General features: G+C 43.1%; 1 protein-coding gene and 1 long non-coding RNA gene across 8 annotated transcripts in view; one reads left to right on the top strand and one right to left on the bottom strand.

The window, feature by feature from the left end:
- Positions 1-12,601, bottom strand: part of CEP295 (centrosomal protein 295) — a 372,495-nt gene that overhangs the window by 67,200 nt on the left and 292,694 nt on the right. Inside the window, exon 1 of one of the 7 annotated variants that reach the window (XM_019036707.4) lies at positions 1,308-1,555. The exons of 1 other annotated variant lie outside the window; for it this stretch is intronic. In XM_019036707.4, coding sequence (XP_018892252.3) covers positions 1,308-1,443 — 136 coding nt within the window. In that variant the 5' untranslated portion in view covers positions 1,444-1,555. Of the gene's footprint in view, positions 1-1,185; positions 1,556-12,601 lie in introns of those variants that run through there. 5 more of the 7 variants (XM_055356069.2, XM_055356071.2, XM_055356073.2 and 2 more) reach the window with 5 other exon arrangements.
- Positions 2,309-12,601, top strand: part of LOC134756469 (uncharacterized) — a 37,304-nt gene continuing 27,011 nt past the window's right edge. The window contains exon 1 of the long non-coding RNA XR_010129173.1: positions 2,309-2,502. This is a non-coding gene — a long non-coding RNA (uncharacterized lncRNA). The remainder of the gene's footprint in view (positions 2,503-12,601) is intronic.

The following is a 12,601-nucleotide window of genomic DNA, read 5'->3' as shown; positions in this document are numbered from 1 at the left end:
TCCCCCTTAATCTGGGACAGTTTCTCAGTCTGTCTTTTCAAGACCCTGTCATTTTTGAAAATACTGGCCAAGTACTTTGTTGAATGTCCCTCCATTTAGATTTGTCTAATCTTATGTGATTAAACTGAGGTTATGTATTTTTGGCAAGAACACCACAGAATTGATTAGGCACCTTTTCAGTGCATTGTTATCAAGAGGTAAATGATGCTGAATTCTGGTCACTTGGTTAAGATGATGTCCACCAGGTTTCTCCTCTGTAGTTACTTTTCCTTTATAAATATCTCATGAAGACAGAGTAGAGGCTACAGAAATATGCTTTTCATCATACTTTTGCCCATTGACGTTAGTATCCATTGATGACTGTTGTCTGAAACAACTACTGTAGTGTTTACCAAATAGTATTTTCTATTTCCATTATTCCTTCTACAATTATCAATCGGAATCCTGCTGTAAGGAAGTTTTCCCTGCTGCCCCATTTACTTGTTTATTATTTATTCTTAGTAATATGGATTTTTAAATTCTACATTTTATTACTATCCAATATTGAAGATTATACTACTTATCTTGCAAGATTTCGTCCTGAGGATTAAATGGCTCCTGGTACACAGTAATCACAAAATTAACACTAACTTGGAAGATCTGGGTTCAAGACCCAACACTGCCACTTATCAGCAGGAAGATACTGGCCAAGTCACTGAAGTCACTTTGGTTTCGTTTTCTTAAACTGTATAAAGGGAATAATAATATCTACCCCAAAAGGTTTGTTCTGACGTCTATGTGACTTAGCATGAAGTCTTCAAATACACTCTAAGTATTAACGACTCAAAAGTTCACCATTGTTTTAAAAGCTGAGTTTGTGACAGGATTGAATAACTGTGAGATTAAGGTGGCAGACACCAAAAGAGAGCGTGCTCTTTGCATGAAACGATTCCAGGCAAGGCTCTTTTAACAGCTACCAGGTGGCAGGCCATGTCCGCGGGTGATCTGGGGGAAGCGCCCCTCCCCCGACACGGAAGCTCCGGGACAGGGGAGGCTGCGTGGGAAGCTCGCGCGACCCGACCCCAGGAGAGCGCGCGAAGCCTCTCGCACTGAGCTACCGGGTCTGGTCCGGACACTCCTTACAGCCGCCAGCCCGACCGCGGGCAGGGCCCACGGCCTGCGGAGCCTGAGAAACGCGAGCCGTACCTGCGTTCGCAGCAAGGCGCCTTCCTGGGATCCCATTCCTTCGGAATACAATCCCAGCTCTTGGGCCTCGGGGAGTCATGCTCCTACGGGGCGACTGGGAAGCCAGTGCATCCCTCACTCACCTGAGAACCCGGAGCCTGGACACAGTAACCGCAGCTCAGAGCAAGCCAGCCTGGTAAGCTCCTCCCCATCAGCTGCCCAGCAGCCGTTTCTGCGCCTGCGGGAGAGCCATCGCCGAGCCGCCGTCACTTCCGTCATTCAAACTGCCCGCCAATGGCGGGACCAAACCGCGGGAATAGGCCCGGTCCCGCCTTCCTCGGGGGCCGCCGGGAAGGCTGCGCGGTATTAAAACCCCTCGCCCCGCGCACGCGCACAGGCACGCGCTAGCCCCAGCCTGCGTAGGGGCCCATTATTTGTCACACCTGTCAGGCTTTGACGTTTTCCCGTATGGGCTGCGCTCGGTGGCTCGCGCCTGTAATCCCAGCACTTTGGGAGGCCGAGGCGGGAGGATCACTTGAGCCCAAGAGTTCGAGGTTATGTATTTTTGGTTATGAGTTCAAGACCAAGTCCTTTTAAAAACATGGTGAAACCTCATCTTTACAAAAAATACAACGACAACAGCAAAAATTAGCCGTGCGTGGTGGTGGGCGCCTGTAATCCCAGCTACTCGGGAGGCTGAGGCAGGAGAATCGCTTGAACCCAGGAGGTGGAGGTTGCAGTGAGCCGAGATCCCGCCAGTACTGCACTCCAGCCTGGGCGACAGAGCCAAAGCCTGTCTAAAAAAAAAAAAAAAAGTGCAGAGCCATGAGGGTGACTTTTGTTTCAAGGCCCCATCATGAAGATATCTTGGGATATGCATCCTTTTCTGTACTGACTACGGAATTCATTGGTACTATTATGCGCAGTTAACGTCTTATAGCTTTCATTTAAGGCCTCCAGCTCATAACAACAATGAGCCGTATGTTACCCTGTGCCTCCAGAGGTACAGCGCACGGAGAGCACCTCACGGATTTATCTGCTGTAAATAACCAATAATCAGGCGGTGAGCACAGGTTAATACCTATTGAGTATCTGTTATGTGCCGAGTACATTATGTTACTCTGGATGGATTATGATGCCTATACTAGATTTTGCAGTCTGGGTCATGGGGGTTAAACATGTCAGGAATCAAAGGATTAAAAATGGGGGGTGGGGATGGGAAGTTGCTGACACGATCAGATCTGGCTGCACAGTGGGGAAAAGGTCAGAGAGAGTGAAGACAGAAGGCCGTGTACTACTGCAGAAAGTGAAAGATAATAGCAATGAGAATGGAGAGAGGTGAGTAGATTGAATAGGAAGCCAAAGATCAGGAATTGGTGGTTACCTGGTTATGGGAGGCACAAGAGGAGAAAACAAGGGTGATGCCCAAGTCCCAGATACCTAGCACCTGGGTAGATAGTGATAACATCCTCCTGGAACACACAGGAAGAGAACCAGGAGGGAGAAGTAATGAGTTAAGCTTTGAATATTTTGAATTTGAGCTGTTTATGAGATATCTAGACAAAGGGATGCATTTCAGAAACTTAGGACACAAAATTAGCAGTACTTGACAAACAATTGCATGTGAGATTGAGAGAAAAGGGAAAGTGAAGTTAATTTCATAGGCCACTAGCTTGGGTAGCAGTGTTGATTCTTGATTGTAAAGGGAGAAATCAGAAATGGCAGTTAAGTGGGCAGGGTGATGAGCCAAGCTCTGTGTATATTGAACTTCATGTGCCTGTAGAACATCCAGTGATGTACTGTAAGCAGATGAATACATCGGTAGATAGCCCACAGAAAGAACTAGGCTAAGCATAAAGGGATTTCCTTGTTATATGAGTAATAACAAAAGCTAGCGGAATGGATGAGATCACTTAGGGAGAATTTGCAGAGTGAGAAGAGCAATGAGCAAAGAACCAAACTCCGAGGAACACCAAAACTTAAAGGGATGGAGTTGGAGGAAGGAAGGTACAGGAAGAAATAGTGTGATTCCACCTCAGATTTACAGATCAGGATACTGAGTTAGAGAGATTCAGCAACTTGGCCAAGGGCACATTTCAGTCAAGGGTGAACCAGGACTAGAATTCACGTTTCCTTCCCAAATATTAGGGTTCTTCTCAGCCTCTCTCCCCATTTCCTGTCACATTTATCTTGAAGAATAATTGTATTCATTTTAAACATTTTTTCAGCATCCTCCATACAGGCACAGAGATACTCTTCCATACCCGATAAAACACGTGCATATTATTTCATCCCTTGGGCTAGGTTTAGTGCCTGGACATGGGTTCCTGCACATGCTGCCCCATGGCCCTTAGGAGTTCTTATTGAAATGAGCTGTTTAGAGGGCTCTCTATTGATTACACTCTAAGTTCCTTGAGAACCAGGAGTGCTCTTTGTTCAGTTGCCTGGCATAAATGAACAAAGCTGAATAAATGACCAAATTACATGCTTCACGTCCTCAACCTGCATCCTGGGAGAAATTCTACACTTAGAGATTTTGAATCGAGACTTGTTCTGTTTTTAATAGAAGGCAGTGAGGAATCAAAGCCCAAGTGGTCTTAGAGTCAGAGCATCTGGCTTAACATTACCACAGATACTTTCTAGCCGTGGGACCTTAAATCAATGAGTCTTCATTTCTGTTTTGGCGATCAATTGCTGCCAACCGAACCACCCTGGAATGTCCAACATGGGTCATTTACTATGGCTGGCAGCTGACGTTGGCTGGCAGCTGAGAGCTCAGCTGGAACTGTTGACTGGAGTGTCCACTCATGACCAGTCCATGTAGATTGGACATCTCACTCCACTGTGGCTAGTTTGGAGAGGGAGCATCTTAAGAGTGAGCATTCGCAGAGAAAGAAAGTGGAAGCTGCAAGTCCTTTAAAAGGTGAGGCAGAGAACGAGTTGTAGTAAGTTGTACCACATTTTATTGGTTAAGTAACATGGAGCCAGGCCAGATTCAAGTGAAAGGGAAATGAACTCCATCTCTCAATGGAGGCAGTGACAAAGAATTTGTAGCCATCTTAATCCACCACAGTTTCTTAGTAATACTTCATGTCCCCTCTCTATAGGATGGTTGTGAGACTCAAAAGGCATGAATCATATGAGAGCACTTTGTAAACTCTAGAGGGGTATACACATACTAGGTAGTTTAGCAGTTATTTATTTTATTTTTCTGTCCAACACCTTTCTCTCCTCCTCTGGTACAGACCCAGACCTCTAGGCTACAGGGGTAGGCGTGTGACCCAGACTGGACAAATCGCAGTTCTTGTTTCCATTGCCATTGTGACCAACCGAGGTACGGGTACGTGACCTAATTGGGGCAATCAGAGTCTTTCACAGGAACTGGCACTGGAGACAGCAGAGACAAATATTTTCCTCTCTGGGCTTATGTTAGGATGTAAACCTGGAGCTTTCCCAGGTGGTCCCCCACAAGCTTGTCTGGAAGAATGAGTGTGACAGCAAGGAGCGCAGAGAGAGAATTCGGATAGTGTTCAAGTCCCTGGATCTAGCCATACCTGAGGTCAATATGCCTGCCTATTCTGCAGCAAACTGGTAGCAGCCATTCAGTCTTCTACTGAAGCTGCTTTGAATGGGAATTTCTATTTTTTTGCAAATTAAAAAGGGCTGTAGATTTTTATTTAAATTCTCAGAGACAAACACATCTGGACATCTTGGGAGATAGTATAGAATAATGTTTAAGATCTTGGCTGAGCACAGTGGCTCACACCTATAATCCCAGCACTTTGGAAGGCCGAGGCAGGAGGATTGCTTGAGCCCAGGAGTTTGAGACCAACCTGGGAAACATAGGGAGACTCAGTCTCTACAAAAATATTTAAAAATTAGCCAGGTATGGTGGTGTGCACGTGTAGTCCTAGCTACTTGGGAGACTGAGGTGGGAGGATAGCTTGAGCCCAGGAGGTCAAGGCTGCAGTGAGCTATGATTGTGCCACTGCAGTAAGTAAAGTCTGGGCAACTGAGTGAGACCCTGTCTGAAAAATAAAAATGTTACATAGATTTCTTCCAAATGGATTTAAATTTCTGGCTAACTCTGTGACTTTGAGCTAGTTACTGGACTTCTTTAAAAGTCTGTTTCCTCATCTCTTAAAGAGATGTAGTAAAAGTACTCAAAAGGTTCTTGTGAGGTTTAAAGCTCTTGAAACAATGTCTGGCACAACATGTGCAATAAATGTTACCTTTTTTGGCTTTTATTTTAATACATTCATTTTAGAATACAAGAGAGGGAAAAAAACCCAAACTCTTAAATGTGTTTATTGGTGTTTTGGATTTGATTTTTTTTTTTTTTTTTTTTTTTTAGTAGAGATGGGCTGTTGCTTTGTTGCCCACGTTGGTTTCAACTCCTGGACTCAAGTGATCCTCCCACCTTGGCTTCCCAAAGTGTTGTGATTACAGGCATGAGCCACCACACCTGGCCTGGTTTGATTTTTAATTCAGTCTTTTTGTAGAGTTTAGGCCTAGGGAGAAGTATGTGTATTTAGTTTCTAGTATTGTTAACCTATTGAGAATGAACATCAGTAACCAGTGATCAAGAGGAAGAATTGTCCTCAGCAGTAATGACATTAGTGTCACTGGTTTGCAATGCTGCCACTCTTCAAAATGCAACTGAAGCCATTTAAGATTCAAACAGTTTAAGATGTTTCTCTGATGGCAATGGTTTCACTGTTTCATCTTTATCCACATCCAATATAAGCAAATGATATTTAAGTGGGGAGGAACCCTCAATAATTCTTATGTATAAAAGCCAGAAAAAAGGGGGATCTCTGCAAGAACAAAAGTAATCAAAGAACTTCCATCTGACCACATGCTAACTGCCCTCTTTCTCCCTAATATACACACCACAGGAGCTTAACAAGTGACAGTGTCTCAGTAGAATAATTTAGAGCTACTACCAGGAGTGAAATTAAGAGTGCCAGGCAGGAGAGGAAGGATAGGCTGAGAAAAACTTTTAAAAGCTGTAAATATTTTTTAGAGGTATAGGGTAGGAGCTGAGCCAAGGAATTGAGCCACTTGCTTAAAGACAGTAAGAAACAAGAGGAGATAATAGGGAAATTCACTGGTTCTGTTCCATCTTTTAAATCTTTCCCAGCACGTTGCTAATATGATGCGTATCAAAAATACGAATACCTGTTAAGACATAAGTGTGTAGAGTTTGAGTTTCATGCTTAAAGAGAGAGAGAGAAGTCTAGTTAAAAAGAAAAAAAAAGTAAATCATATACAACCCAAAAAAGTACATAGCCATTGAGGGGGCTTGGGTAGGGTGGGGAAGAGTTTTGAAGATGTGTGTTTGAACATCTACTTGACCAACAGTTAACCTCCAAAGCTCAATCTCTATTTATAAAATAGGGATAAAAATACCAAACATTTATTATGCACCATGTGTGCCAGAAATATTAATACCTACCCTATCTCATAGAGCAGTTGTAAAGATTACATTTTAAAATTTTGCGTTGTAAAGATCAAATAGAAAGTTTGTAAATATCTTACATAGAAGCATATAAATAACTATAAAAGATCCTCCTATGATTTAGCCACCAGTCCAGACTCAGGGCAGGTGACTGCCACACCACCATTTTTTTGTTACTGCCGTTTGACTCACTTGAACTGATCCAGCTTACAGAGAACAAGAATATCAATCAGTTCTGTTTACTTAGCATTCCCTTTGTCCAAAATTATTTTCATTTACCTGTGAACATAACTGTAACCTACACCCTTGCTACCCAAATGGTGGTCCAAGGACCAGCAGTGTTGGCATCACCTGGGAGCTTGTTAGGAATGCAGACTCTGAGGCTTCTCCCCAAACTTGCTGAACCAGAATCTGTGTTTTAACTAGATCTGCAGGCAATGTGTATACACACTAAAGTTTGAGAAACACTGTTCTACACAAAGCCCTATATGAGGTAAATAAGCTTGATGCTATACTGGACATTTTGGAATCAACAGATGAATTGGTGATATTTCCTAACCACAAGCTTAGTTTTCTCATTGCATTATAGCAGACCCCTCAGTATGAGTCTCCTATGTACAGATCTTATCTCTTAGAGTCACTATGATGTATTGTTGTTCAAAGGAAATTTTGTCTCTTCAACTTCCTCCCTCTCAGTATTATCTACACATCTGATCCAGCCTCAGACACTAATCTCTGGGGGTCGTTTTCTTCAGCTGTCTCCTTGCATTTTTGCTTTTCCCTCCTTGGGCAGGGTATCTTGTTTCTACCCCAAACATTCTCTCTCTCCTTTCTTAAAAACTGTAAAGACTTCCTTTAATAGTTTGCTATGGCTGCCATAACAAAGTCCTGCAAACTGAGTAACTTAAACAACAGATGTTAATTATCTCACAATTCTGGAGGCTAGAAGTATGAGATCAAAGTATCTCTTGGCAGGGCCGTATTCCCTCTGAAGATTTTAGGGAAGGGTCTGTTCTAAACCTCCTAGCTTCTGGTAGTTCCTTGACTTGTAGATGCGTCATCCCAATATCTGCCTTCAGCTTCAGATGGCGTTCTCCCTGTGTGTGTGTGTGTGTATGTGTCCAAATTTCCCCTTTTTCCAAGGACACCAGTCATACTAGGTTTGGGGCCCACTCTACTCTAGTATAATCTCATCTTTAATTACATCTGCAATGATCCTATTTCCAAACAAAGTCACATGCAGAGGTGTTGGGGCTTGAGATTTCAACATATGGTTTCCTGAGGAACACAGTTAACTCCTAACGCTTCCTCTTGAAGCTAGTGCAAGGATTGTGAAGTACTTGAAACAACTCCGTTTGTTCATATGACTCCCAACTCAGGATTTCGCAGTATAAAATCATAATATTTTGCATGGGCAAAGTAGGTGGAATAGTTGCTTCTTATTAGTGTGGAATTACTGTTGTGTGACTCCAAGTGTTGCCCACATCTTCCTAGCATGCCTGCTGTGCTGCTGGCTTATAATGTGAGCTTGTCTATGGAAAGGATGATTCCTGAGAGCATCAAGCTAAGTATGCACTGATAAGTAGTGAGATAAAAATGCCCTTCCCTTCATAGCCACAAATCTAAAAGCTACCCATCTTTCAAGGCAAATGTTGTCTTACAAATTCTAATGTCTACCATTTTATTGAGTCCTTAAGTAGCCTGGTATTACATGGCTCAAGTGACAGAGCTGGGGTTTTTACCCAGACATTTCTAACAGTAAAGTCCATACCCTTCCCATTCCTTTCTGCTCACCCCATTGTATTTGACTCCACCCCAATCACTCAATGTATTATTCCTTTTTTTGCACTGCTCTTAAGAAATACCCAAGATGGGGTAATTTGTAAGGAAAAGAGGTTTAGTTGATTCACAGTCTGCATGGCTGGGGAGGCCTCAGGAAACTTATAATCATGGTGGAAGGGGAAGCAGGCAAGTCTTACATGGGTAGCAGAAGAGAGAGAGAAGCACGAAGGAGGAACTTCCAAACATTTATAAGACCATAACTCACTCACTATCACGAGCACAGCATGGGAAAAACCACCCCCATGATCCAGTCACGTCCCTCCTTCGACACATGGGAATTGCAGGTCCCTCCCTCAACATGTGGGGATTACAATTTGAGGTGAGATTTGGGTGGGGATGCAGAGCCAAAACATATCACTCAATAAATATTTACTGAGTTCTTGTGTGAACAATAGTCTATGCTATATGTGTTTCTCTTCTAGCCAGCTGTGATCTGTATGTATCCTGAACTTTCTCTGCTAAACTTTAATCACACCTTCTACCTTGAAGGAAACCACATCTCTACGGGGCTAGAACAATAGGTAGTCCTCAATAAATATCTGATGAACAAATGAAAGAATGTATGTACTCACAAATAATAGACTGTTTTTCAGATCCATGTCCTGATTATTGTAGTATGATCTAGCTTAAAAAATAATTCTGGGCTTTAATTCATTGGCTAGTAGGGAAGCCTTTTCCACTATATGTCTGGTGTGATTAAACTTTGTGCCTGGTGTACCCTCTTTTACTTGACTTGTTCCTGTTGAGTGGCACCTGATGACCCCAATTCTGAAGTCAGATTAGTTGCATATGGTCTTATCACCATTTCAGTCATGTACCACCCATTACAGAATCACCTTTTCTGGAACTCCTGGAGGCCCCTCCAGCATGTTCCATCTCCCTCACACCATGTCTGTGGGTTCCACATTTGGGCTCATGTTGACCTTTCTCCATTAGATAAAGCCCTCATCCTACTTCTGTTGAAATCTCATCTCCAGTAATACTTACCAAGTTTCAAGCTTCTATTCTGCCCCTGCCTTTTCCCCCACTTTCTTTTTCTCTCCCCTCCCATCTTTGCTCCTAAGACTTCACTATTGGGATTTCACTTTTGGGATTTTCCCCACGCTCTCTGATAGGGATCTATGCATCCTGCACATTCTCTCCTCAGCTTTATTAAAGAGCTAAGGACTTCACAATCTAATGTCATAAAGCCGCCAGGCCCAGGTCAGAAGAGGAGTGTACCTTTTCAGTAAATGTCCCTCTTTCACCTTCAACCCTAGTCACGGCACGCCATTCTCAGGAAGACCTAAATAACAAACAAAACCATACACATTTCGCTGAGAGCAGAATTACCACCGTCATGCCCATTCTACAGATGACAAAGTTCACGCTCAGAAAGGCTAAATAGCTTGCCTGTTATTACTCATCTTGTCAACCACAAGAGGAGCACTCAATCCCTGGTCTTTTGACTCAAAATCTAAGGGTCTTTTTGCCAGCACAAATGCATAGTAACATGTTAAAAAGAGTCACCTTTTGGGCTAGGAAATTTTGCATTCCTTTCCTTCAAGAACGGTAGGTTCCAGGCCAGGCATAGTGGCTCACATCTGTAATCCCAGCACTTTGGGAGGCCAAGGCAGGCAGATCACTTGAGCTCAGGAGTTTGAGACCAGCCTGGGCAACATAGTGAAACCTTATCTCTACTAACAGTAAAAAAAAATTAGCTGGGTGTGGTGGCATGTGCCTGTGGTCCCAATTACTCAAGAGGCTGAGACGGGAGGATCACTGGAGCCCAGGAGATAGAGGCTGAAGTGAGCCATGATCACGCCACTGCACTCCAACTTTTTGAGACCCTGTCTCAAAAAAAAAAAAAAAGAAAAAAAAAGCTATGTTCTAGTTTTATAACATCCATCTCTGTTCTAAGGTATGACTCCTAGATAAACATTTATGATTTTTGAGGGAGCAGGGGAAACATTTTTGGCACCTGTGCCTTCTGCCCCTCACCCCTGAGATAGCCACGGGCCCCCTTGATGACTCACCTTTATGGCTAGCCTCTCATGGCCTCTCCTGACCCTCATCTACTCTGCATCTCGTCCCTCAGGCTAGCTAGTTCAGGCTGAAGGATTCAGTTAGACTACTCTTCCTAGGCGCATGTTTGCATTTTAAGAAAGACATTCAAAGCCTTAACATAAGGAAGCAAGCAATGGGCCAGTTTAGGCACTGTCCTGCCTTTACATGGTAGTGACAAGGCCGGTAGTAGGAGATGCGGCAAATACCTCAGATGAATCCTTTATGGGTATTTTCTTGCAATTCCAGTTGGAAAAAAAGTGACAGAAATTATAATGTCTGCCACTAGGGGGCGGATTAGCCAAATTTTGGAATATTTGTGGGCGCGTGAGAAGACTCAGAAATTTTTTCTTTTCCTATTCTCACAAATTCCCCTGCATCAGACAAGAGGAGACCAGCATCACCAGAAATAGGAAAAAGCAAAGGCAGCAGCATTGCTACTGGCAAGAGCAGGGTCCCCCATTGTCATCCCCTCGAAATGTGTTAGTGCACGAGGGTAGCACACCCAGGTAACAACAGCCTGGTATTCAGTACCTGTTACGTGCCAGGCACTGTGCTAGGCACTTTACCTACATTGTCTTCCTTGATCCACACAGCAATCTTCTGAGGCAGATTTTTCAAATCATTATTTTACGGGTGAAGGAACAGGCTCGTGAAGGTTAAATACATTGCTTGAAAGCAAGCAGCGAATACGTGGCAGAGTTGGGATTTGTATTGCTGTTTGTGGGGAGTGGTAGATGGGTTAAGGAGGAAGTCTTGAAAGGGCTTGATATTAAGTCACCATTCAAAGCCTGTAACAGAGCTTCAGCGAGAGGCACTGCCTGCCTTAGGCAGTGGCTCTAAGGAGAGAAAAGAGTTTTAAGCATATTATATGTGTCTATTGTAAAAAATAATATGGAATATCATAAAGAAGAAAGCAGAAACTATCTTCAAATCTTATGTAGATAAAGCACTTTTAATCATTTTTAGTCAGGACTTGACTATGCTTGTTTTTGTTTTGTTTCGTTTTGCTTTTTATTGTGCATGCATTACCATGTAAATAAATATAGAATCTTCACTAACAATTTTAATGAGTATGTTTTGTACTTTTGTACTTAAACCCCTTAAATTACTTACCCAGTACCTACTGATAAACTTTTTATTAATTTTCAGGTTTTTTACCACTATAAACAATTGTGTAATAAATTCTTTGTGTTTGCTTCTTTCCAAGGTATCTTCTCTTTTATTTATTGGATGCCATCCTATCTCCCTTAATCAAACAGTTGTCCCTGTTTTTCCTTTGCCATTTTTCCTCTCTGTGCTATACTGTTTCTTTAGCAAACAGATATGAGATAATAACTCCCATCTCATTAAAAAAGATCTTCTTTGGGCCGGGCATAGTAGCTCACACCTGTAATCCCAACACTTTGGGAGGCTGAGGCGAGCAGATCATTTGAGGCCAGGAGTTTGAGACCAGCCTGGCCAACATGGTGAAATCCCGTCTCTACTAAAAAAAAACACACAAAAATTAGCTGTGTGGTTGTGCACGCCTGTAATTCCAGCTACTTGGGAGGCTGAGGCAGGAGAATTGCTTGATCCCAGGAGGCAGAGATTGCAGTGAGCCAAGACTGCGCCACTGCGCTCCAGCCTGGGCAACAGAATGAGACTACATCTTTTTTAAAAAAAAAGTTTTCTTTGATATCACTCCACCTCCAACTCCAGCCCATTTTCTTGTTTCCTTAGACACCTGGAATGCTTGACAGAGTTGTTTATTCTTATCAGCCTTGCATCATCTTTTCTTGCTTCTCCTAAACCCACTCCATCAGGTTTTGTCCACATTCCTCCACACATAGTTCTTGCCAAGGTCACCATGACCTCCATGTTGTCAAGCCCTTGGTTTGTCCTCCAACTTCATCTTCCTTGACCTCTGAACCGCACTTGACACCTGATCATTACTTGTTGGAATTCGTTTGCCTTCCAGGACACCACCTTCTAGGAGGCTTTCCTATTTTATTGGCCACTGCTCTTCAGTCCCTTTTGTCTGTTTCTCCTCATCTTCCTGACCTCCAAATCTTGGACTATCGTGGGGTTCCATTCTCAGAACTTTTCTGT

This window comes from Gorilla gorilla, chromosome 9 (assembly GCF_029281585.2).
Source record: "Gorilla gorilla gorilla isolate KB3781 chromosome 9, NHGRI_mGorGor1-v2.1_pri, whole genome shotgun sequence".
NCBI lineage: Eukaryota > Metazoa > Chordata > Mammalia > Primates > Hominidae > Gorilla > Gorilla gorilla.
This window is presented reverse-complemented; position numbering and strand designations above follow the sequence as displayed.